Source organism: Perna viridis, chromosome 3 (assembly GCF_037379345.1).
Source record: "Perna viridis isolate PV_CMFRI_1.1 ecotype Kerala chromosome 3, ASM3737934v1, whole genome shotgun sequence".
NCBI classification, from domain to species: domain Eukaryota; kingdom Metazoa; phylum Mollusca; class Bivalvia; order Mytilida; family Mytilidae; genus Perna; species Perna viridis.
In genome coordinates this window covers 22,672,655-22,699,755 of record NC_142447.1, presented here as the reverse complement: position 1 = coordinate 22,699,755, position 27,101 = coordinate 22,672,655, and the positions used below count along the sequence as shown (strand labels likewise).

General features: G+C 31.7%; 3 protein-coding genes across 3 annotated transcripts in view; 1 reads left to right on the top strand and 2 right to left on the bottom strand.

Annotated features, from left to right (window-relative positions):
• Positions 1-4: 4 nt before the first annotated feature.
• LOC148621470 (protease-associated domain-containing protein 1-like) lies at positions 5-11,733 on the top strand. Its single transcript, XM_088575918.1, has 5 exons — positions 5-139; positions 3,932-4,074; positions 4,504-4,613; positions 6,669-6,836; positions 7,503-11,733. Exons 1-5 carry the CDS (start codon positions 76-78, stop codon positions 7,624-7,626), a joined length of 609 nt encoding a protein of 202 aa, XP_088432044.1. The 5' UTR covers positions 5-75; the 3' UTR covers positions 7,627-11,733.
• A 1,618-nt stretch (positions 11,734-13,351) lies between these two features.
• LOC148621469 (uncharacterized) lies at positions 13,352-17,927 on the bottom strand. Its single transcript, XM_088575919.1, has 4 exons — positions 17,783-17,927; positions 16,054-16,131; positions 15,306-15,416; positions 13,352-13,502 (listed from the first exon to the last, which is right to left on the bottom strand). Exons 1-4 carry the CDS (start codon positions 17,816-17,818, stop codon positions 13,368-13,370), a joined length of 360 nt encoding a protein of 119 aa, XP_088432045.1. The 5' UTR covers positions 17,819-17,927; the 3' UTR covers positions 13,352-13,367.
• Positions 17,928-23,072: 5,145 nt separating this feature from the next.
• The window catches only part of LOC148621468 (uncharacterized), a 32,104-nt gene continuing 28,075 nt past the window's right edge, over positions 23,073-27,101 (bottom strand). Inside the window, exons 23-28 of the mRNA XM_088574072.1 lie at positions 26,076-26,189; positions 25,642-25,755; positions 25,062-25,175; positions 24,553-24,633; positions 24,042-24,086; positions 23,073-23,511 (exon numbers count right to left, since the gene is read on the bottom strand). Of these exons, the coding sequence (XP_088430198.1) occupies positions 23,438-23,511; positions 24,042-24,086; positions 24,553-24,633; positions 25,062-25,175; positions 25,642-25,755; positions 26,076-26,189 (542 nt within the window). The 3' untranslated portion in view covers positions 23,073-23,437. The remainder of the gene's footprint in view (positions 23,512-24,041; positions 24,087-24,552; positions 24,634-25,061; positions 25,176-25,641; positions 25,756-26,075; positions 26,190-27,101) is intronic.

Below are 27,101 nucleotides of genomic sequence, written 5' to 3'. Positions count from 1 at the left end.
TTACGTGTCTACTCCGACAAGGGGAGATAACAGATGTTTTTGTCGCGATGAACAACACGTCAGTGTTACCTATCAATGAATTTAGGGACGTTAATGCATATAATAATTTTCATTTTCACTATTTGCGTTGCTCTCTTTGGTGAGTATGAACATTAGTATTCGTTGTCATTTTTTTTCTTAAATTGTGTGACCACAAGTATTTGTTTCATACAAAAATTAATTGGTCTACATTCATCTTTCTTAGACCTTACCCAGTTAATAGTCCAGATAATCATGGTTATAAACTTGGTGTAAATGTTCCTTAGGGTGTTCTGTATTGAACTGTTGTTGGGATTTTTGATCTGTCAAAAAATCTGTCAATGAAAATAGAACGCAGGGGTCAGACAGAAGTTTTTTGCAGATGTCTATCTCCAAAGTCGTTAGGTTTAGCAGAATTCTATCAATTTTCAAATCATAATCTCATTATAAGACCTACAAAAGTCTTTGGGTCAAACTTGGCAGATGACTTCTTGTTAAGAGTTATTGTGATTGAAAGGTGAAAAATTTTGTTTGATTTTACAGTTTTCAGCCAATATCCTGATAACTTTAAAGAAACTTTCAGTTGCTGAAATGAGCCTTATGATAAGGCCTACAAAAGTGTGCAGAGATCAGATTTGTTAGACAACTCTCTGTTACCCTTGAAAGGTGAAAAATTATGTTTTTACCTGTTGGTGATACCTCTATTTCGTCATTTGTCAAGTGATTGTTGATTTTTATTTATTTTTAAAAAAATTGAGTTGAAGCAAGGCAACCGCATATCTGGGATCCCCCTTGTATAGGTTATATACTAGTGGGGCTGCATATTTGATAGTGGGAGCATATACCTGTGGATAACTTGAGAACAGATCAATTTTTTTCTTAAATTGTGTAACCTCAGGTATTTGTTTCATACAAAAATAAGTTGGTCTGCACTCTTCTTCCTTCGACCTTGCCCTGTTAATAGTCCAGATAATCATGATATTTGCTGGGGAGTTGACCATGCAAATTAGAAATAAGCCCCCCAAGTCAGCATAATTGATTCAACTCTCAAAATTATACTGTCGCCATTCCGGATTAAACCCTAGACTGCTCTGTGACCGACCGGTGACAAACCTACTTGACGTAATAATAAATACCTTAAGCCTAGGTACATAGTTAACCATTTGAATCTACTACCTTCATGTACTACAATTTTGGTACACCGTAGAAAACGATATAATGAAAATCCTTCATAGATAACCTGTGTCTTGCAAAGGATGAAATGGTTTAATCTAATACTACCCCACCTGAATAGTCTTCATATCAAGAATGACTCTGAACACGACTAGCTCACTGACTATCCAAACCCTGTGGGTTATTAAAAGCGTAGACCTGTAATTAAGTAAACATGTAGGTCTGTGTTAAAATGTCAGGCACTATATGTAACAGGAAAGCATGATTCAAGCCTTAAAATTATAACGTTGCCACTGAGAATTGAACCTTAGACCGCAAGGTGAGAGACATTGAATAAAGGGCAGGGAGTGGTCACTCCTAACAAAATCTATATAAGGTTGCACTATACAAATGGGATTTAGGTGCACTGTTTCGTACATAAAACTGACCAGGTCTAATTTTGTAAAACTTCAAAATTAAAGGTGAGACTTGGTGGAAATATTGATTGTGGGTAGTAGAGCAATCGTACATAAATAGATGCAATACTTTTGAAGGTAAAGTGGTGTAAAATGCATGCTTCAAGCTATCTGGAAAGATTCAGGCCCTCTACGGATTGGGTTCTCTTCCCTGCACCAACTGGCTTTTTTTCAAAAATGCAAAATTTTAAGAATTAAAATCATGAACAAATGAGCAGAAAAAGATACATTTTTTATTTGCTTTTTTACAATAATACCATGCCAACTTACTTTTTCGGCAGTTTTTAAGTGCCTGATATTTTAGAAAACCTGTTTTTTGACAATGAATTTTGGGAAGGCACCAAAATTTGTTATGAAAACTGATGTATAATTTTATTATGTTACCACAGCTACAGATGTTCATAACAAAATCGAAAATAATATCTATCTTTTTTTCATGGATCTCCATAATATAAGGTTTTGAAAAACATATACTTTTTACAGGAAAAAAATGCTGGATTTGCTTGTTTAAGTGTCTCAATATAGCTTTATTTCCGCAAATTGTCATAAAGTTATCTGCAGTGACCTATCTATATAGTGGAACCTAATGTGTATAAATACAAAATGTAACTGTGCCACCCCGGTCTTTATACTGGTTTTCTTAAAGCCTATAAGGTTTACATTTGAGATATGCATCTTGGGGGGAAGAGAAATTATTCAGGATTTTAGTTTTATAAATTTTAAAATTGACAAATTGATAATGACTAAGTTATGATGAAAATACTGAGGAAGGGTGTGTTCTCAATACACTAAAATATAATAAAAAATTCCAAATTTACCTGTATAAATCAATAATTACTTATTATTTTTCAGTGGTTGCCACAGTGAAAAAAATAATAAAATTGGTCAACTTCTAACTGTCAATTTAGTAGCCCAACTCATTATTATGTAATAAAAATTGTATCATTTTTAAGAAGTTTCTTTAATCCTTAAATTGGTGATAAATTCATTAATTAAACAAATTGGAAGACACAATGATTAACAGCTTACTGAGGTGTAGTTTTTGAAAATGAAAATTTTGATATCTCTTTCTTAAGACATAGGTGCCTTCATTTAGTCATCATATTATTGTTATTCAAAACACACTTATTAAAATTAGCCATTCAGCAGGTTTTTTCTCTTTCATTTGATATTAATTTTATTTTGATAATTAATGCAAGAGTTTTCACAAACATTCAGTGACATCATTTTTTTTATGAACCTTTAAAAATGTGAATATTTTGCTTATTTTAAAAAAAAAAAAAACCCTTATTTTGAAATGGAAAATATTTCTATTCCTTTAAATTTGAATAAATAAAAATGTATGTTACCATTCTCCAATCTTTTATCTTTAATTTGGGACATCTCTCAACCAAATCCACAAAGTAGTTCTTACAAACACCCTTAGCAAAATTGTCCTATTTTCAACAGAGAAATTTGAGAAAATTGGCTAATAAATAGCCAGATAGCAGTGATAGTGTTCTATATACATGTAGATTATTACAAGTGACTTCTCCCTCTAATATACACTCCCCCATAAAGGATAATAACAAAATTATGGAACTTGAAAAATCTAGGCAGTTATCAAAAGGAATGGTCTAAAAAAGGAAAGTCTGTATAACAAATGGCAATAATCAGGGCAAAAAACCAGAAATTTGGAAAACCATGGCAGTGGTCCTGATTTGTTACAGGCATTTTAAAGTGAAAGGTGAGTTAAACCAGGGTTTTTTAGCACGCTAAACCTCCCATTTCCTGTATGGTTCATTATTTTCAATATATTTCTACACAAATGGGCAGCATCAATTTGCCACCAGTTAAAATCTGTAAAACCAGGAGGAAAAACAGAAGAAATGAACAATGAATAAGTGAAAATAAAAAGAACTTATTCAATAAACATGATGAAAATCCTAGCCACAAGTTTCAAAATGTCTTGAACCTTTGAGGAAGGTGCATGAAGGTAAATTGAAAGATGAAAGAATAATAATTAAAACTACAGAAAATTAATGAGTAGACATTTTGAAAATTCATCATCTATAAACTGTAAAAAAGTGTCGGTGACCAGCTGATTCAGCTAAAGAATGTATCCTTTGTCCGAGTTAATTATCTGGCTATTTAAATATACTACATGTACCTACTATAACACAGGTAGGATATCCTGCCACATATATACAAATTGCTCTCTTTATTGTTGATATATTTATTGATTCATTTTCATATATTTTCTTCATCAGGTAGAATCATTTATAAAAATGCCTTTTTAATTTTAGATGGAGTCCAGGCTAAACTTGCCACAGCCCCAAATCTGGATGTGATTGAGTTTGGTAGTCATTTGTACATGGAAGTTACTGAACCTGAGGATGTTAGCTACCTCTTTAAATTGAGACCTGCTAAAAATTTTGGAGGAGATTTTGTAAGCTATGATATCATTTCATTTGTGTATATACAATGTAAAATATTCTTTTCTGGTTAGATAAGGTAGACCACACCTACCATTTTTGACAGGTACATTTTCATTGACATGTTTCTTTCTCAGACAAGACTCTAAATGGATATGATTTAAAACTTAGATTAAGAGAAATAGGTCACATCTTTTTTTCAGATAAAAGATCGATGTTAATTAATTTTATATGTAGAAACGATATTTCGTCCAAAATAAAAACTGTACATTTCAGTGGATTTTTGCAGTTAGGATATCTCCCTTTTTAGTAAAAAATATTGTTGTTTACAATTTTTCTTTGAAGTTATAAAACACCTGCTGTGTTGGCTAGTTCTGTAAATGAAATTTATAAAATACCTGCTAGTGCAATGTATCTAATTCATGATTCTTTTTTGTTGACAGACCAAGCAGCATTTTGGAATTGCATTAGTGCCTGGGGATCCTTACCATGGATGTAGCCAGCTTAGCAACAAACAATTACTCATGGGCTCTGTTGCACTTATACAGAGAGGGTTAGTATCACACTACACATAGACATAGGAGGATCAAGGGTGGGGGTTGTCCCCCTTTTACCAATTAGCAAAAATGAAAATAGTGTATTTTTGTGTGTGAATGCATGTATTAAAATGTGTTCATCAATAATTTTGTGGCCCACCCCCTAGAAGGCCCACCCCCTAGAAGGCCCACCCTTAGATGATTCTCTGGGTCCACCACTGAGAGCTATTTTATTTTTGTAAAAAGTTTCTCATATCTGATTTTCATTCATTTTAATAATAATTTTCATTTGGAAATTTTTTTAATAACTTTGAATACGTTTTGACTGATGCTAATATTGACAATAGTTTGTTAAACAGTTCAGGTATTGAAGAATATGGAGGTACATGTATGTGAAGTGAGGTTACAAATGAGATGAAGGTTTACATGTGCATGTATATAATAATGTTATTACATTCAAGAATTAATCTTGAACCATGATACTATATGTCATTGACCTTTAGTTCAGTCATCAATGGGTCAGCAGACCCATGCAGGTCCGGGTGTCAAAAGAATAGGCCTGCTGCAGCGCTAAGCTTGTTGTAAAAGGTGACTTAATAGTTCTCAGAACCTTAGCTGGGGGCTAGGTCGCTCTGCCCACAGAGCAACTGGGTTGTGTGCCCCAGGTGGTGGAATGGGGTACCCCTGGTGTGTTACATGCTGGAGTTGTCAGGTATGATACGGAAAACCTGACTGCAAACCATAGTGGTGCACCGTGTTGGGAAAGATGCCATGTTCCTGGCATGTTAAAAAACCCTGCTGTGGTATTCTCCCAGACTAGGAACCATAGGGCTCCGCCACAGGAGGCTAAATTGCCCTACCCGACCCACCTCTTCCTATTTCCAGTGGCAATCAAAATTTGTCGACCACATTATCCTTATGTCCCATCCTATTTTTCATTTCATCATCATTTCATGTTCATTTTATCATCCACTTCATGTTCATCCCTGAATATAGCTGAAATATTGCTGATCAGGCATTAAACCCCAACAAACAAACAAAAACAATCAATGGGTCAGCAAGAAAGTAACATGAAAAAAGCACTCAAAATATTTTTTTCACACACCGATTTTAAGTGTCAGTCACTGTAAGAATCGGGCAGTTGGTGACACATGGTATGAAAAAACCCATTGTTTTGATAGTGTAATTTGACTATCTGTACTATCAGAATGAGGGAAAAGAGACAAGACTTTCTATATCATACCTGACGTGTAGCCATTGAAGTATGTTCTATGAAATTACATGTAATGAATAAGCAAATAGAACTAAAAGTGTTTTCTATAAAAACAATATTTTTAAAACTTATAATGGTATGTTTGTTTATTTCCATAAAGAAGTACTTGTACAAAAACAGTTTTATTCCTGTTTCAAAAGTTTTACACCTAAGCAATAGTCAGAAGTACATGCACTCTAGCTCATTATGTGAGTACAATACACAGAAATTCTTGAATTTAGAAGATGTGACAATCTTGATTCATACTTTCTCCCAAGGTCATATCAAGCTGCATTTTATTGCACTTATGACATGTTGCCAATGACATTGTTTGCCTTGAATTGTTGTTTACTTTTGCGAAAGTTTCCTAGTTCTGTTTTTTTCAAGTTTATTACTTGGCCTTTTTTTCTTGTTATTTTCATAGTTACAATAATTTTAACTTCAAAGATTTTATATTTCAAATTTCCAAATTAAATAAATAATGACATTCTTTTGGTAGTTTTGGAAATGGCCAATAGTATCACTGGATTGGCCAGTCAGATAGACTTACTTATACTAATACTTCATCATGCATAACTGATTAATAACTTCTAATATACCTGTTAACCTTCCCACACTAAGGGGGGGGGGGGGGCGGAAGACTCCCACAATTAAAATCAATAAAAAAATAAGAATCATCCATGCAAAAATATGATAATTGTGGGAGGTGTTTTGTTAAAATGAATATATTCCTGCAAAATAAATGCTATCTTCCTCATGAAGTGTTCTAAAGGTTAACAGGTATGAGTTAAGTAGTTGCTTTTTGTCTCTTTATTTTCAGTGGTTGTTCATTTGTAACAAAGACATACAATGCTGAACAAGCAGGTGCTATAGCTGTTATCATTACTGATAAAGATGAAGAAAATGACCAGGGTGGTATTGATATGATACAAGATGGTACGGAGAGAGATGTTACAATACCATCTTTATATCTTCTAGGAAAAGACGGGTTAGTTGTGGCAATATAATATTATATTGATGAGTGGAAAATGAGTTGTTTCACACAAGCCCCTTACAGTTTTTCTTGGCATCACAATATAATTTTCAGTTATAATGTCATTACTTACAACTTTTTGTAAAATTAATTACAGGCTTCTACCTGCTTGAAACATTAAAGTTTTCATGGGTGCACAGTTTCCATTGAAAGCTATGCATACAATTTCCAAAAAACAAATTAATGAATTTTTCTCCAAATTTTGAATGCTAATTGCTAGTTATAAAAGAACAGAGGAATTGCTGCAAAGGACATGGCTTCTTTTCTACTTCCTCTTCATCTGCTTTACCTATGAAACAAACCAAGTTAGCTACATGTTTGTAGAATTTTAAGATATTCAAGTACAGTATTTGAAAATCCCACTGTGCTTTAAACAGTACTATCATGGATGCTTATACATGTATGTTTTTTTTTCTTAAGCAAGTTAAGAAATTTCAAATTTTGCAATAGTGTCAATCCAATTGTTATATTCTAATTATTGCATAAGTTGAAATTGCTTTAAGGTTTTATAAACAAAATTGACAAATTTGATTAAATGAATATACATGTACCAGTAGTTACTTTTATTTATATCATAGTAATTGTCATATGAACTTATATTCTTATTGGTCACTATTTCAGGTACATGATAAAGAAGACGATCGAAAAACATCACCTCCCAAGTGCCATTATCAACATACCAATTAATATAACTGCAATACCTATGCAGCAGAGACACAATAGACCCCCATGGGTGTTATGGTGATGAGTTGTCACTCTTATATTTTTTTCAGTCCCTGTTTAATATTTGTTTTTAAAAAGTGCAATTTTGTAGAAAAATAGTCGATTTTGATCACATGTATGATATTGATCAGTTTAAGTATTGAGGTTATGGGTTAGATATAATTTTAATTTTAAAGTATTTTAACTAATTTCACATATTAATTATGGAAATTTATTATACAGGGAACGTTTGATAAGTCACCGCTATCTATATAATAAATTGTAAATACAGATAAGTTGTTTTCATTGTAACTTTAAAAATTTTATATTTATAAATGACCAATAATCATCCATTGTTAATTGAGAATTTGTTTAGATAGAAATTACCAGTCAGTCAAAACAAGCAGATTGCTGTTTACAGTTAAAAGTTTTCTTTTACAGTAGTTAAATTAAATATAAGAATATATTAAGAGGAAGAAATTTGAAGTAAGACAAATATTTTCAGTATCTTATCTATTGCTTCATTTGGTTTGCCTTAATTTAAAAGTTGGGAAGTTACATAAGAATTTCAATTAAAATCATCCTCTTTTGTACTTCACTATTATGTGGTGATTTTATAAAATAATCTAACAGTTGCCAAAACATTTGAAAACGAAATCTGGAATCAAAAATTTCAAAAACCTTAAAAAATTGTAGAAAATGATTCAAAATTGCTTTAAAACATGTTTTCAGTTTCACACAATTTCAAACTCTAAAACAGTTGTGAAGAAAATTTTATAAAACAAGAAATGAATTGGATTTTTATAGAATAACACAATTTTGAAAATAAAAATTGTGATCGTGAGCATGATAAGGCGAGATGCCACATTCTAATGTTACTGCGTTAATACAGTAGATTCCGCTTAATTGCATAGCCTATTTGCCAGTAAAAATTATGCAAATAACCGGGCTATTCTTATAACCGAAATTACGATTTTACAGGAAGTGTGAGTTCAATTTTTCCAAGGTTGCCAATGGACACTGTAATTATTCTTTAGTATCACAACAGTAGCCTAAGGTAGTACCAGGAAGAAAGATAAAGTTGCCAATAACATGTTAATTTTGCAATTTATTGGGATTACCCAGGCCAGTCATACTGTAAATGTATTAATTGTAGCGGTTGCTAATTTTCACGGATTCTATCAAATGAACACATTCATGAGTATCAATTTGTGCAGTTTCATAAAAATGATAAGCATTATATAGTGTTAAAAATCAATTTCGCATCTACTATTTTTAGCTGTATTCTGTTCACCACGAAAATAGCAAAAATTAGTATGTTTACAGTATTGTAAGTTTGAAATTATAAGGTATTAATGAAATTATGTTTATTTTTTTGTTTGTTATTTACATGCACATCTATGCACAAATTTTTTTTTAAATGTTTGAACTATTTTTTGAGGAAATACTTCGAAATTGATTGTTATAGTTAAAAAAAAGAAAATATTTGTTAACAAATTCTGTGCCTCAAGTTACAAGCCCTGTGCCAAAGTCTAGTGAAACGGACTTGGGGTATTTTCTCCAGGATTTTAACTTAAAAGTTTGCCCAATAAAAAAAAAAATAAAAGTCCAAAAGGAGAATGTTCAGAAAATATCAAAATCAGCCCCAAAAACTGAAGTGCTTCAAATAATTTTGAAAATCGCATAATTCTCTAGTTGAATAAGTGCTTTCATTATAAACAAAGTTTCTTTGTTTGAGCAACTCGGTGGGTGTTTTTAGAAAAGCAGAGGACGCGTACCCTACTGGTGCACCTGGTCCATCCGCCCAGTTTTTAGTGAAGTCAAAGTTCCTCAATTACTTTTGTTACTTTGTATGTATGATTTTAGTTACTTTATGTTCTTTGTTGTGTATGTATGTTTTCCATGTCTGGTCTTTGTCCCTGGATTACATTCTTTTGATTACCGCTATAACCTTGGTTCCCTTGATTACTATTTCATTGCTGTTAATGCATGTGTTACACTAAAATTGTAGATGAAGACAAATCAAAATCGGAAGATTTCGCCAAATTGTGTTAAAATAGCTAATTTCACGAGTCAATTTATGTAGAAAATATAGCGCACATTTGGTGAACTCTTTGATATTTATACAGAAATAGCCTTCTGTACCATTACAACTCATGACAAAAGAAAATGCAGAGTTTTATGCCCTAGGCCTCCTTGTGACTGAATTGTGACACAACAGCTTGTATTTTTTGTAAAGTAGTATTCAGATAGTATTTTAGCTTTAAATTAGGCAAATAGAAAATTTTCAATACTAATTTTAAACTTGGGCAAAATAGTAGGCCAGAAACTAGTGTTAGTAAATATACCTCTTTTCATTAGAATCTGTAAAAAAGCCTTATTCGTACTGAAAAGATAAGTTTGTGAAAAATCAAATAGAGGATTAGCAACAACAATAAAAATCATTGAAAATCCATTTTTTTTACAATTTTTTCATCATTAAACAGATTCAGGCAGCAATTTCCAGAAAAGCAACATTTCAACCATTACAATTAGGGTTTTTAGGCATTCATCTAAGAGTGCAAGATGGTTGACAAGGCTTGAAATTTTTTGGTTAAGAAAAAATTAAACACATGAGTTGAACACCTTGTGCAGCTTATTACTGCCTACTTTTCATGTAGTATCCTTTGTCCAACTGACTTAGCAGTCATACCAAATTTTCATTGTTGAAGAGGATATTATTTTAGAGCCTAAAACTGGCATTTTTGTCAGTGTGTTTGGATAAAATCTTTTTATGATAATACCATTCCTTAGTTACAGAAATTGTTTGTCTTATTTTTCATATGATAGCTCATATTTAAAAACAAGTACTATCTTTAAAAAAAAGATAGCTGACATAGTAAAAGTTTACTTCTAAGTTTCTATATTTCTCTCAGGAAAATAATACGTGGCACGCAATTCAAATTTTCGATACAGTTTTTGAACGCTATTTCAAGTTTTTGCCACTAAGTTATCAGTATTTGGCCAATTGGGAAACAGAATTGCAATCAGGTGACTTGCGTTTCCATAGAAGAGCGTCCTTACGGTCAAAGGATAAAAAGCAAAACTATAGAGACTCTGTCAGGAAAAATCATGTTATAATACCTCTTGTTCCAATGGGTCAAATATATAACTAATTAATAATGTATTTGTAAAAAGTCGTATATATGAAGTTGACAGTAGAAAATAGCATAGTGATGTCATAAATTAAAATCAATTTTTTACAACTTTTTGTAAACTCGACTGCTGGATGGTAACTGAAAGAGTGGTTTTCATAGACTTTTAAAGATGTTACAAATTTTTTAGTTAAACACTGTTTACAAACCAAAGTTAGGGTGTTAAAACACTTCGCCAAAAAAAAAATAACATAAAATAAAACTGCATGGGCAGTTTACAATTTTGTTTTGTAAGATATACACAGCAATGCCTTGTCAATTAAATCACCATTTATCATTGCCTTAGTAAGGGGACAATTGTTTTTTTGTAAAGGTTTTATATTTAAATGGAGTTTCCTAGGGTATTTTTTTAGATACCTATTGAATGTGACTTGTGTGATTTCTTTAGCATGGAACTTAGTTATTTCAATAAATCAAGAATTCTTGTTTTTGGTCACAGTCAGTTGTTAGTGTTTGATTGTTAATTACAGGAAAATATTAATTTTGCTGTTATTTAGGGGAAAATAAGACTTGCTGATTCAGTTGATCGCACATCTACAGTATTGTATGTTGTTTCAGCTGTAATAATATAGTTTTTATAAGTATGTGTAACTGACAAAAAATCAAAGGTATTTGCTAGTTTTTGGTTTTAATACTTAAAAGTTTTGAAGATCAAAATCCTTAATGTTATAGTAATTGAGTAGTATATATCGTGTATGATATCTTAACATTATTCCAGATTTGAGTTGGTTTGTTCTGCAAAACCATAATTGTTTCTGAACATTTAAATAATTGATTTGTAACAAGCTTTTCACTTTATTTTGGTAGTAGGTGATGTTTATGAATGTAGAGAAAAGTTTGTTGAATTATTGTTTATTTATGGATTTTTTTGTTGAAGTATTCTATGCACAATGTACAGATATATAACACATTTATCGATGAAATGGATCATATTTTGATTAAATTGTTTTTATTAATTCATTTGCATTTTTATACGTTACATCCGTGGACTTCAGTATACACTATCTGGTTACACTCGATTATTCTCCATGCATCTTTGCATGAATTCGTTGTTATATTACAATCTTTTACTCTTTTGTACATGAAAACATTTTGATATGTCCTAATTCTACACTTTTGCTAAAATGACTTGTGTAAATATAGAAGAGTAACTCAGGAAAATCCAGTATTTGGCTGGTTCAATGCTAGAAGGTAACACACGAAAAAGCTGCATTTCAATGTAATTGTTATTAACCAACGAATTTTATGCTTTATCACAGTCATTTATATATAGATATGGTATTTTTTAATAGAAGTTAGTTGAATGTTGCTAGAAAATAAATTTATTATTTTATGGTTGATCATTAAGCTAAAAGAACAAATGGAAGTAAGGAAAAAAACTTACAAAGATGCTGAGTGATTTAAACATTTTTCAATTTTTCATTGACAAAGGTAGGCATAAAATGTAGCCATGATTGAACACAGACTACCAGTAATCCCCTTTCTTAGTGCCAATATACCAACATCACCAGCGTATGATCCGTTACTGTCGTGCCTTTGATTTCTACAGAACTTACTTTGTAGAACCAGGAAATTTTCAAATAAGCTTGGCTTCTGCGTCAGGCTTATGTACCGCCTTTGTTGATAGCATCATCACACAAGTTTTACGGTCGTCTTCACAATTTCATTGACCGATATAAAGTTTCTGTCTCAAAGATAGATGAGATAAGTTATCTTTAGTTAGATTCCACGTCCAACCGGATTGAAACTCATTTGCACAAGCTACGCACAGCGGCATATGTTGGTTTTCTCTCATACAAATCACTGCTGACCAGCCTTTCGCAATTTTTGTACTTTATTGAAATCAAACTTCATTTGACAGTTGTATAATGTCACAAAAATCCTTTATTTTTCTCGATTTTTAAATCAACAGTTTTGAATTTTCTGAGCGAGCGTCTAGAGTGAATTTCGATCGTCGGACGATGTTCGGAGATTTTCTGCGATACGACGGATATCGATGACACAGCAGGGTATTCTTTCCCTTTTGGAGCACCTACTGTCACTCAGTTTTTTGTGGCAATGTTTAAATTTAAACTACAATTTGTAAAAATGAAGCAGTGTAAACTGTTTAGGAAACCACGTCCTTGATAGTAGGCATTATACAAAATATTGTGACAAGATTGGCTAGGGTCCAAATCCCTCGCCCTATCTCCCCATTCCCAATACCCCCATTGCCCCATCCCTATGCCCCATTCCCAATGTAATTGCCTCATTTATAATATACATGGAATATAAATATTTTGAAAGAGTAATCAAGTGAACCAAGGTTATAGCGGTAATCAAAAGAATTTAATCCAGGGACAAAGACCAGACATGGAAACAGACATACACAACAAAGAACATAAAGTAACTAAAATTGAAGTTAGATTACTTTATTACATAGAATTTTTTACGACCTCGTTTATTTCAAATGGGGGCTTAATTAATTCTAATTACCAATTCGTCAAGATTTCATTGAATAACTTATTGTTAATTGGCAATGTACGGTACTTTACACTGTAAGAATAAATTCTGTCTGACAAATGGAATGCAAAATTATACTGAACTCAATTTATTTTGATAGCCACAATGTAGCGTTGCCATTGTCACAAAGACGTTTAAAGTTCGCAAGATCGTGGTCGTAATGGTACTTCGGCACTTGCCGGAAGTACCGCAAACGATCCCTGGTCATCTGGAATAGTCGTGCCTAAAATATTGAATTATTCATTTTGGTGACAGGAAAACAAAAACATTTTATTCGATTGTGAAATTACAATTTCAATGAAAATAGAATAATAATAAAACATTTATCATCCATTGAAGGTAATGTGCTGAGAGTTCGTCATTATAGAAAACATATTGATTCTACCAATTAAATTGGGATAATATATTTTCTATCGATCTTAATTTGCACAATCGACTCTCGCTAACTATAGTATTGTGTTGGACATTGAAGTCTTCTTGCTAATCGGCATATATATTCTATGCCAAACAGGTCACCCCTAACAAAATCTGTATTATGTGTAAAAATAACTGTGCCTGCCCGGTTTTTGCACTGGTTAAACGTAAAGCCAAAAAGATTTCCATTTGACGTATGCATACTTTGAGGAAAGAAATTATTCAGGATTTTAGTTATAAAATTGACAAATTGATAATGACAAAGTTGTGATGAAAATACTGAGGATATGTCTCAAAACACTGAAATATAATAAAAATGTCATAATTTACCTGTACACATCAATAATTTCTTATTATTTATCAGTATTTACCCCATCGAAAATTAATAAAATTTGTCAACTTCTAACTGTAAATTTAGTATTTCCAACATTATTATATTATTTAATTGGTAGTAAATTCATATGGTTAAACAAACAGAAAGATACAATGATTAACAGCTTACTGTGTTATAGTTTAGGAAAATGAAAATTTAATATTTCTTTCTGAAGACATAGGTACATTCATTTAGTAATCATTTTATTATTATTCAAAGCACACTTAATAAAAATAACCATTGTCAATCAGCAGATATTTCTCTTTCACTTGATGTTAATTTAATTTTAATAATTAGTGCAATAGTTTTCACAAACATTCAATGACAAATCATACTTTACGGACCTTTAAAAAGTGAACTTTTTGCTTATTTGTCTAAAAAGACCTAATTTTTAAATGGAAAATATTAATATTTCTCTTATTTTGAATAAATTAAAAAAAATATATGTTACTATTCTCCAATCCTGTATCTTTAATTTGGGATATTACTATCAAAATCTATTCAGAAGTTTTTACAAACAACCTTAGCAAATTCATCATGTTTTCAGCAGAGAAATTTGAGAAAAATTGGCTAATTAACAGCCAAATAGCAACGGCAGTGTCCTCTTTAGATTACATGCGACTTCTCCCTCTATATACACTTCCTGATACCACTGATTTTAGCGTGCTTTTAACTTTCTCATTTTAACCATAAACCCTGGCGTAGATAAATGTATGGACTCGGTTCATAATTGGTTTAGAATTATGAAAAAAAATCACAAATTTCAGTGATCTGAAACATGAAGATTTTAGGTAGATTTAAGAAGACTATGCATTGATGATGATTTATGTTCTTTTTTTAGATCGTACATTTGTAACTTACTATCAAAATAAGTGTATACCTTTTTTCGGAAATATACCAGACATTTTGTGTCGGTTTTAACAGCTCATTAGAACTTGTGTTGTAATGTCTTTAAATCAAGCTTTTGAACTCTGAACTTTCAATTTAGTTGTGGAACGCAACACTTCGTCAACTGATAGGCAAACATCGAGTGAGTCCGAAATGATACGACCAACCGAAGTTAATGATGTCATAGTACCAAGCCAGGTTATACAAAATATCCTGATTTTCTCAAAGAGAAAAATCCATTCAGGAGGCTTGTTATAAATCAAATTAAATTATTATTGTTATACAGCTGAGGGAATATAGAAGGGAGGCCATTTCCAATGTGAAGATCCCGAAATATAATATTCACCTTACCTCGACCACCAACATTTTGACAGGGTCATGCATGTCTGTTCGGTTCTGCATTGTTGTATTATAGATGTAACAGTTCTTGTCTTGATACTTCTTAGCACACATCAAGTGATTCTTTTAAATATATTGAAAAATTTCAACACTGTTGTATATTTTTTCTGCTGTTTTTTAGCATTAATATAAATGCGTTTATGTCAACGAATGCCGTTTTTGAATGCCTTGCAATACTAGATTTTTTTCTTACATACACGGATACGAACAATCGTACGAGTACAAAAGCTCTGGTTCAATAGATAAACTACGGAGGCTCTAATTTCTATTATAATATGATAATGAAAATCTTGGCATGAAAACAATCGGGCTAATACATACAAGTTTAAAAAAGGTCCTTAGTTACGAAAAATGCACCTGTAATGATAATTTCAAAAGAATGATGATGAAAAAATAGTAAAGTGTTAATTTAACTCGATTGAAATTCACAAGTCTACATTTTGTACAACCATAATAAATGTATACAACAGAAAGCAACCAATCCCAATACTCATACTTGTACTAGTAAATTTAGCTGAAAAGTAATCTCATCATCTACAACAGAACGGGATTCTGAGCATTTTTTAAAAGTCTTTGGTGTTTGTTGTACAATTGAAATGTCACTGTAAAAATATATAAAAAAAAAACTATCCATTGTCGTACCCGGAACAATAATTCCAAAAATTGCTTATTATAATCAAACAAACAAATAGAGTATTACCGCAAATGGGAAGTATCTGAACGAAATAAAGTCATGTACCGCATGGTCCCCAAAAACTGCTAGCCATAGCAATGTGATCTGAAAAAAAATTACATCTTTCATAAGATTTTTTTTCTAATTTCATTATCTATAATTTTACTCATTTGAGTTTGTTTTCAAAAATAACTACAAGTAACAAAAACAAAATGAGTACTCAGTATATACATTGAAAAAAAAACTGTCAACACAAACAGTAGTGTATACTTCAGACAATCTTATTCAATATTGAACAAACCAATGGGTAGGTTATTGACATAAAGTTTTAGTCTGATCTCTAAAATGTCAATGATTTATTCCATAATTGAATGTAATACAAGTGTCAGTCATAAAAAGTCAGATGTTTAATTAACTTCAGTAATATTCTCTAAGACCATATGATACAGACTGTCGAACCAGGCCAATACAAAATTTTTGTTCCAATCTAAATATTGGCCTTGTTCGGAACAATGCATTACAGGCGTAACTTTCACAAAAAATTATTAGTGTAAAGTTGATCGTACGAAATGACGTCACAACTTAAAATAGCATTGTGACGTCATAATTCACGATCAATTTCACACTTACGACTTTTTGTGAAATCGACGACAGGACTTGCGTGACTTACGGAAAATAGTTTGCTTTTAGCTAACGTTGCTCTTTAAACACCGATACCTTACTTACATGTTTTCCAGAAATAAATTTTAAAAAATAATAAAAAAGATAACAGGAAGAAGTAAGCAATGCTTGGTGAGGATACCTTCAGATATGAAGAATCAGTATAGATGAAGCGGAGACTATATACAATACAAATTACAGTATTTAGAGACTAAATTCATTTATTGTTTACGAAGAAATGGACAATCTGAGGTACCGGGTAAGTTCGATCCTCTGATATAATATTGAAGATGATATTGTCAAAACAGTCGAAAATTTTAATGTTAATGATTCAAGAAGATTCCTAATAATTTCAGCAGCAGAGAAGATACATGGAAAAACTGAAATAAAAATACATATCACATAACAAAACATTGCATCAAAATTGTAATTTCAAGACTTGAATGCGTCAACAAAGGGGTCGTGCTGATATGCTCTCTTTGAGTAAGATTGCATTCTTTCCCATTGTGTATAGTCTCCGATTCCAATTAATAGTAATGCTCACCATAAGCTGCGCTGACAAGACAATTGGACAGATGGACGAACAGATAGACGAGAGATTTCTTAATATACCCCAAACTGCAAGTGGATATGAAAAATTTGGTCATTTTACAAAAACGTGAAAGAAAATGTGTGAAAAGAAAATGAAAACTATGAAAGACAATAACTGCATGGGCAAATGCAAGAGTAATCAAGGGAACCAAGGTTATAGCGGTAATCAAAAGAATGTAATCCAGGGACAAAGACCATACACGGAAAACAGACACACACAACAAAGAACATGGAGTAACTAAAATCATACATACAAAGTAACAAAAGGAAATGAGCAACTCGGACTCCACTAAAAACTGGGAGCATGGACCAGGTGTACTGCTAGGGTAAGCGTCCTCTGCTTTTCTAGAAACACCCGCCGAGTTGCTCATAATCTCATAAAAAGTCAAGTTCAATGTAGACGAAAGAGGAATATATAGAAAAGAACTTAGCAAAGATAAAATCTTAAGGTCGTTACTTAACTGTTTTGCCTGTTTTTTATGACATAATATAGCTATTGACAAACCTTCAAGAAATTACACAGGAAAATAAAATTCGCCATGTACTGGTTAACACCGTGTTATATACACACTTGATCTTATCTTATTGAACACAATCTGTACGTATGGAATTTGACGGACTCGGTAAATTTTCATACCAAGCACTGTACAGAATTGGTTCGGTTACAAAAGTAGGTTAGACATATTTCGTGTGAAGCATTATGATGGAAATAACAAAATAGCGAATATTACAATGAAACAGAATATATCAAAACACGTGCAAAAGTGTAGTTATGCAAGTTATAACATTAAAGTATAATTGTATATAACTGATTTATAAAATTGAGATATATGTTGTTCTCTTTGTTCATGGAATATTATGGTTGATAGTAATCATCTGAGTAAACAAAATATCCCGGAAGTCTTGAACGGACTGCTAGGAATTAAAAAAAAAAGATTCACAATTTAATGTACCATTTTCAACACAATAAAGTATTGTGGATTGACTTCAATCGTTGTTTGTTTGTTTGTTATTTGTTGTTTTTGTTATTTCGTTTTTGTTAGTTTTGTTTTTGTTTTTTTGTTTATTTGTTTTGTTTATATCGAGATAACACTCAGATTGATATTATTATTGTTCTGACGGCCAGGAAATTTTCGCGTGAAGATTTGTTAGACAAATTAAAATAATTCGAATATTGCTGGTTAAGAGAATTTGACGAACTACTACGAATTGAAAAGGGCGGACGGTAATTGCTCGAATACAAACAAAACAAACCAAAAAACAAAAAAACAAAAAAATACAGTCTAAATATTTTTCGTTTAACAGTAATTATTGTTGATTGCACTATTTACAATAACGCTTTACAAACACTTTGACTTAACGCGTGTTGTTCGTACTTGTTTCAAAATAGCGGCGTAATCGACCATTAAAAATGCGATAAAACTAATTAACCTGTAGTAATCTATCGAATTATGAATTATTCTTAAAGAATATGGGTGTAGCAATATATTTAGCTGGATAAATATCAAAATAAAGCGCCGTAGTCATATAAATACACCCTAAAAATGTTGAAATCTGTAATTGTTCAGCTGTCCCAGGTAACATTTTTAGTCGCATGAATAATTTCAAAATGACATAGAAAATTTATTTTTTTATAATTAAACGAAATTTAAAAAGATGCCAAATATCCAAGTTTTTTAATGTTGTTTTCTTTTGACGTCATGGTGACCTCATTCCCCAGCAAATGTTCAGAAATACCAAGGACAAAACTGTCCCACAGAACACAGCAGAACTAGTACACCAATTCAAACAAAGAAAAGGAGTATCATATATGGACAGAGGTACACTCTTTTTACATTTAAGTAATATTATTTTACTCAAAATCATAAATTTCAACATATTTTAAAAGAAAAACAGAGTTTTACGTAATATGGCAACTTTTATTGAGTCTTTCAAAATGTCACACATGCTCTTTTTCGCATTACGGCAATTTATGCAAAGTTCACGTCCTATTTTTATATTACTCTATATTCCGTTTTCCAACAACAACTGTTTTCTGAATGTTATTTTCTTCAGCTTTTCATTAAGTCCTAGACTTTTAATTTCTGATTCTTATTACTCTTACAACCACATATTTTACAAATCTTACAAATTGTCACAACGCCATAAAAATCACGTTTTCAGTAACGGTAAAAAAAGCTATCTAGATTGCATGGTGCGGTTAATCATAAGTCACAAAAAGTTGGTTTTTTTTCGTGGTTATTTATCAGACAACTTTTTATCAAAGAAAAACAGCGTCCACATTTCCTCTGATTCTCCCCCAAAACGTCGTAACGTTGTGTTACCACTGTAGGTACGAACAGCGCGCGTAACGTCTTTACATATGTATACACCTAAAATATATCATAAAAGTGAGGACGCTTTAAAATGTGATGACACTTTGCTTCATCCAAACTTGCCTTGTGGTTACTAGAATGCATTTATGTCATAGTTGATTTTCGTTCTCAATGATTCAAACATAGTAGTTACGTTCTGGCTTTAGATACCCATACAAATATCGAAGGTGTGAAGTCTATTTCACCAATTAAAAAAAATATGTATTTTGTTGTGTGTGTTTTCCATGTCTTGTCTTTATCCCTGGACTACATTCTTTTGATTTCCGCTGGAATCTTGGCTCCCTTGATTAGTCTTGTACGCAATGCCTGCAACATATTAGCCAAGTTTGTGTGCTGTAGTAAACTACATTTTTGTAGCTATTTTTCGATGATTTATAATTTTTTTTTATAGATGACCGATTTTGTACTCGAGTAATTTGCCTTTTTTTTAAATAAGAACTTCATAGGGTCAGACCGTTTAACCTGCCATTCAATGATGTTTTTGAGTTGGAACAACAAACAAAATATTTCTTTAGGAACTTTGGTTATAAAAAACACAATGTTTATTCAACTTTTCTGTTTACTTTGTTTTTGTTCTTGTTTTGTTTTGTTTTTGTTTTATTTTTTTGTTAATGATTTCTTTAGTCCAAGTCACCTCAGATTGTTTGAGGTTTTTTGCGTTTATTTTTGTAATTACTCGACGGTTCCTTTCAAAAACTTGCTATTTTATTCATCTCGTTCTGTACTACGATTCCCTTACAATTATTTTTCGTTCTTACTTCCGAGATTGAAAAAAATTCAAAATTTATTTTTCCTACGAGAATTTTGCATTGAATGTAGTGTTTATCCGCCATCTTGTTTCTATGGATATTTTGAAATGTTCCATGAAATCATCTAATGTTGATCAACCCTTGGCGCAACGATTGATAACTAATAGTAACTACTGATTTATACAGGTAAATTTTGACATTTTTGACATAGCTAAAATCATGAATAATATCTCTTTCCCTCAGTATGTATAAGTCAAATGTAAAACATATAGCATTATTTACCCAGTATAATGACTGGGGAGGCACAGGTAATTTTGTACAATATATAGATTTTGTTAGGAGTGACTAGTCTCTGGCATATAGAGTACCAAGTTATAATGTAGACTGTATCGCAGATAAACTTTTTGTTTTGTTTGTATTATCGTTTGGTTTCCATGTTCTGCTTCTTTCCTTGTCTTCCATTGCATAATCATTTACGTGTGATGTTAGTTTGCATTTTTATGCTGCTCACTGTATTGACACTATAATTAAACAAATTTATCAAGTTACCCTGATACAATATCAGTTAAATCGTCATCGGTATGAGAGCGAATCACAATCCGTGTCGAAATATGACTAATATACAATGTACACAATTTGATACATATATTTAATATATATATTGTCATCATGATATTTCATCGTGAACACACAAATTACAGTGCAACTGAAATACAATTTTAACAACTGTCTGAATATTTCACCTTAAGGAACCCAGTTTTCCTTTTCTTATATCCGATATAAAATGCATTTATTCGTTTAAACACAAGACTCTTTCACACACATGTAACTTCGTTCTTGAAAAACCTTTTAATTAATAAGACTTACCGCAACATTTGCTTCACATATGCCGATTTCATTTTTAATCCTAACTAATTACTCCATTTTTGTTATGGAAACTAAAAAAGACTTTGATAAGGAGGACCATGTTTTTATACCCTCCATTATTTTGGCGAAATTTTAAAGGGGACTAATTTTAAAAAGGGTACCTTGACACTCCTATATTAAAAGTTTTAGTTTTGCAGTTTTGCCCTTAATATTTGTAAATTAAGAAATGAGTATAATTGGGCAATATATTTCTACTAGTTCTGAATATACCTATCAAATAAAATCTCATTAGTCAGGTTAACAGATAGATATTAACTTTGTCGTTCCACTTTTTAGACGGTTCTTTTAAAATATCTTCCCGACTCTGAATCGAATTTCTTGCATTAGCACTTAAAAGTGCATGAAGCTTATTATAAGCAGTAAAACAAATACAGTGGGGTAAGTAAAAACCTGTGCAAATATCTGAAGTTATAGATGCACAAGGCTATGTTTATTGACTTAAAAAATATTGACTTAAATATTGTTCATAACATAAGAAAATACATAAATATACGGAAAATTTATTTGGTGGCATTAACTCATGACGCCTTAATGATGTCATAAATGTTAATTTCGTTGTTTTCTTTCTGACATATTTACACACAGAAAACTATGTTCACACACAAGAAACAAATTTATTTTTTCACCTATTATAAACTTTCAAACAATAAATGTATTCACTAAAAAGTTGTTTCTTGGGGGTGGACACCATTTCCGTGTCAAAATATGACCAGTTAGTAAAAAAGTATAAAATTGACACACTATCTGAGAAGAAACATCGTGTTGCTAGATCCTCGAATCTAAGTTCCCGCAATGTAGATGACGTATTATCGTTAATCAATTCTAGTTTCGGGGAGTTGATAAATTGCATCTATCCCAAAGAACATGAGATAAAGGATGCTAAGTCAGCTTCATATCTTGACCTACACTTAGAGATCGATGGTAAAAGAAAAAATATTGTAAAGGAAAACTTTACGACAAACGCGATTACTTTGCATTCCGTATTGTCAACTTTCCTTTCATCTGTGGAATTTACCCTCAGCACCTGCGTATGGAGATTTCATATCACAACTCATACGATATACCAGATCTTGCTGTAACTACGCAGGCCTTTTGTATCGCGTTAGACTACTTACAATTAGGTTTCTGGAACAGGTTTATGTTGCTACAAGATTGAAGTCATCACTACAGAAGATTCATCGTCGTCTTCATAAACTCATGGATCATTACGTTGTATCCATTGGCACCATGAAAACTGATTTGTTCAATATGTCATACTTTTTGTTTTCTCTTTCATCTGCCCTGGACTTGACTTTGTTTAGCAACTCGGCGGGTGTTTCTAGAAAAGTAGAGGAGGCTTGCTTACCTTACCGTTGCACCTGGTACATGCTCCCAGATTTAGTGGAGTCCCGAGTTGCTCATTTACTTTTGTTACTTTGTAGGTATTATTTTGATTATTTTATATTCTTTGTTCTATGTGTCTGTTGGTTTTTATTCCATGCAAGGATATCCGAAGTCTTTGTGCTTTCTCATTTGTGATGATTCAAATCTTCAAATTCACAATTATATCTTTCAACACTCTATAATTAATTTTCAGTTGTATTTTAAGCAAATAAAAGCCTTATTCACCCTCTCTCCATTCTTTGTTAACGTATGTGTAAAAATAGCGAAAAATGTTGGACTAAGACCAATGGCGCAACAAATCTCATACAGTAATTACCAAAATATTCTTTGACGTGCGTCAAATATAAAAAATAAACTATCGTAAAGCAAACATAAGGTTTTATTGAAACAGTTACAAGGTGAGTAAAACTCAAACACATATCAACAGATGACTACAAAATCAAGCATAGAAACGTTGACATCAAACATAGGAAAAAATAATTACGAAATAACAGGTATGTGCAATATCTGTACCTTCACAATACAAAACAAAAGATGGTTTACAGCATTCTACTTCGAGCAACACAACAATGCGTCTTGTAAAAGAATATGTTAAAAGACAGTTAAAGAAAAAAAATACATACATCAAACAATTCAGCCCGTAGTATCATCGAAACTGTGTGAGTGCATAATTTCGGGTGCTAATGAATAAATGTCTCAAGGTTCATTTCTGTAACCATCTTTCCGTTATTTGAAAATGATGCGTGCAGCAACAAAAATCAACAGTATGAGAACAACGTCGCATATTTTTGACCCAAATCCTGCAACATAAAAGCAGTGTGAGAATTTTATTTGAGGGGCAGCTGCAGCCAGCCCTGTAGTGTGAGGGTTTCCTCGTCATTTATTGAAAATCAATGGATGGTCTTGAGCTGACATTTTCTTCCCGGTAGGGTTGTTGCCACTTTGACATATTCACCATGTCCATACTCTATATAGGGCTGCAGAAATTCGAATCAACTGCATTTTGACAATGCCGATGGGCCTATTTAAGAACAATGGGGCGAATTGATCTTCAAAGTAAAATGGACAAATATAGGTACTATGACGTCAAGATAATTGAATGATTGGTATGAACAAAGAGGCAGTCCATGGTCTATACATGGGCTAGAGCTATATAAAAAATGCGGTTGTTTTAAATTTTGGTGTCATATGAATTACAAAAAAGTCGGCATAAAAATGATGTTGCATTCTCCTTTGAAGATATATCGTTTTGCTAAAAGTGAGGCCCATTGTTTTGAACACATTAGAGTGCTTTATTTTTTTACAATAAGTTCGCTGGTCTTGAACTTACTTGTGCTACTTGAACTGAGAAAATTGCATAGTTGATCGTCCAGACCTAAAGTTAAAATAAATGAATAAAATGTTACCGATTTATTATGATGGATTGTTTCTCGCAGTTATCACATTGTATTAAAAAGACATTTTTTTTCATCGAAGACACAAATAACGTTCTTTTTGTTCGGTTCCAGAAGAACTTAAAAGTAACTTGAGCAAAATAATGCAATTTGGATCCAAGAGGGATAAGGTATATTATTTTAAATACGCCCATCCATTTGCTTCAATACAATATTTTATTTTTCACATAATTTCCCCTCACTTCACATAACGTTATTTCTATATTACCATGTACTAAGTAATTATATCTTAGAGAAAGGTTTACATGACATTTAAAAAAAACTATTAAGAAATCGTAAAATAACACATTTTTTTTCAAAATAAGTTATCAATCAATTTAACACATACTCCAATAAAATTTTGCTATTATTCATTTTTTTTTAAGTCTGAGTGCAATCTATAATTACCACAGCTGACTTTATCATGGTCGAGTTTTCCATTCGGAACTAATCCTTCAAGGATCATTTCCTCAACATCATTATCTACAACTATAGTCTTGAATAGAGAACAACTGTAAAATTTAATCCATACTTAAACGCGATAAACAGTTAGCCCCAAGGAATACAATTGGTCATATCTGTTAAATAAAACGCCTGCGTTCAGGACATACTAGTACCATTTTACTTTAAATGTACACGTACGAACTTACTTCTACCGACCAAACAAAAAACAAACAAAAAACCAAAAAAAAAGTCTATTTTTAAAGAATTTTCAACAATAAAAGTACTTGTACCGTTTCAAAGTACCCGATGAGCATTTAGATGTAAGATGAGTCATATTTTAATTGTGTCGAAACGATCATCTATCTAAAATTTAAAGATTAATCAAATTATCCTATTATTGAACAATCATTACAGATTCATTAGCTTTGAATTGTAAATCAGATTTTGGACTCGGAAACGGAGTAAAAGTTTACCTGCATCGCAATTAACGCCCGTGAAGCCGTTTAGGCATTGGCACTTATAGCTATTAACTCCATCAATGCATGTCCCAGTGACACCGCATGGATTTGACGCACAGTCGTCTATGTCTGAAATAATTTTGATGTAAATGTTTTACACAAGAAAATGTTAGCAGAAATGTGTTTTAGGGATACCGGTAATATTCCCCTTTGAACAATTTTTAGTAAACAATGAATAAACGTAACTAAATCTTATAATGAGCAAGTTCTTCAGTACATTCCTATATCATTTTAAACAAAAATATATTAATTGCTTAGTAAAAAAAACAAAATGATATTAAAACATACTTGTAAACATGTTTTCAATGTATTTAATGGACAAAAATGAGCAATTGAGGTAAAAATACCAAAAAAGGCCATATGAAAATAGACTGAAACAATGAATTAAGTGGTTGTTAAAATGGTTTGAAGGGCGTTATAGAAGTTGTAGATCTTTGATATTTATTACTTGTAAGTTACACCCTGTTATTCAGATGGGAATGTGCATACTCATATACAACAATACATCGAAGAACTTTTTCCTTTAAAAGTGTACCTGTTTCACAGTCTGCTCCAGTAAATCCGTTAACACAGTCACATGTATAGCTGTTAACACCGTCAATGCAGATTCCGCCATTGTAACATAATGCAATAGCACACTCGTCTATGTCTGCAATGAGATTTGCTTTAAAGTAATAAAGAATAAAAACCTAAAGAAGGACAAAATCAATAATGTATTTGCAGCTATTTACATCGATTTCACTCTTATTATACATACCCGTTTCACAAATGTGTCCCAGCAAACCGGTCAAAACATTAACATGTGTAGCTATTTATTCCATCAGTGCATTTCCCGTTATTGTTACAAAGATTACCAACATGACATGAAAACAACGAAAACATAAAATACAATGAAATATTAGCACAAGAATGCTAACTTTTCGTTGAGTTTTTTCGCTTTGTTCATATCAACTTCATAATTATACATACCTATTTCACAATTGACTCCAGTAAAACCGTCAGCACAGTCACATGAGTAGCTGTTTATACTGTCGGTACATGTTCCTCCATTGTTACATGGAACCTCAGCACAGTCGTCTATGTCTGAAATTATGCCATCAAATCTCAGATATTATAGTAAAAGAGTTCAAAATAAAAAGAAAAGCGGAAATAGCATTCGTTATGGTAATATTAAACTTATCAGCAACTTTAAATTTATAATCAAAATGTATGATTCATATTTCGTTGGTAGCGTTTCAGTTGTAATATCATTCATACAAGATTTGACATGTATAAAAGATATTGTAACAGAATTCTTAATATAAACTAAATGTGCTTTTATCATTTTACCGTTTTTAACCGTTATACGACGAACTATGAAATTATCTTTTAAAAAGGTTTATTTGTGTAATTCCTGTGGTAACATTTTATTTCTTCGAATGTTGATACTTATATCCGTAAAATTAACAATTTGAATTAAAACGCCATCGCCTTGATCAACGTAATAATTAAATGTCTAGTCTGTATAAAAAAAGAAACGGTAAACCACTTCAGCAAATATTGTTCAATGACAATTAACCATCTAGTCATCTTTACAAGAAAAGCTAGATTTAAGAAGTGAACCTGGTTAAATGTTCTTAATCAAAATAGGCTATTGAAATTTGTGGGCTAACAAATTTTTTTCCGGCATTCTTTTGTAATATTCACATGGTTATTGAACTTATCATTAATATAACGGAAAAAGAAACGAGAAATTCGAGCACGAGGGATAATTAGCGAAGCAAATTTGTATCTTAATTCAAACATGTTTTACTTGTCAATTATGAAATAATGTCGATTGAATATAGCTAGATAATACAATTCAAAGATAAATGAAAACTAAAAAAAAATCTGACAAAAAATGTGCTTAAAATTAGACGAAAATATAAAAAAGACTTATATATGTATAATGTACATAATTTTTACAAAAAAAATATTTTAAAATTACCAATAAAACCTTAGAACAAGTATTTTTTA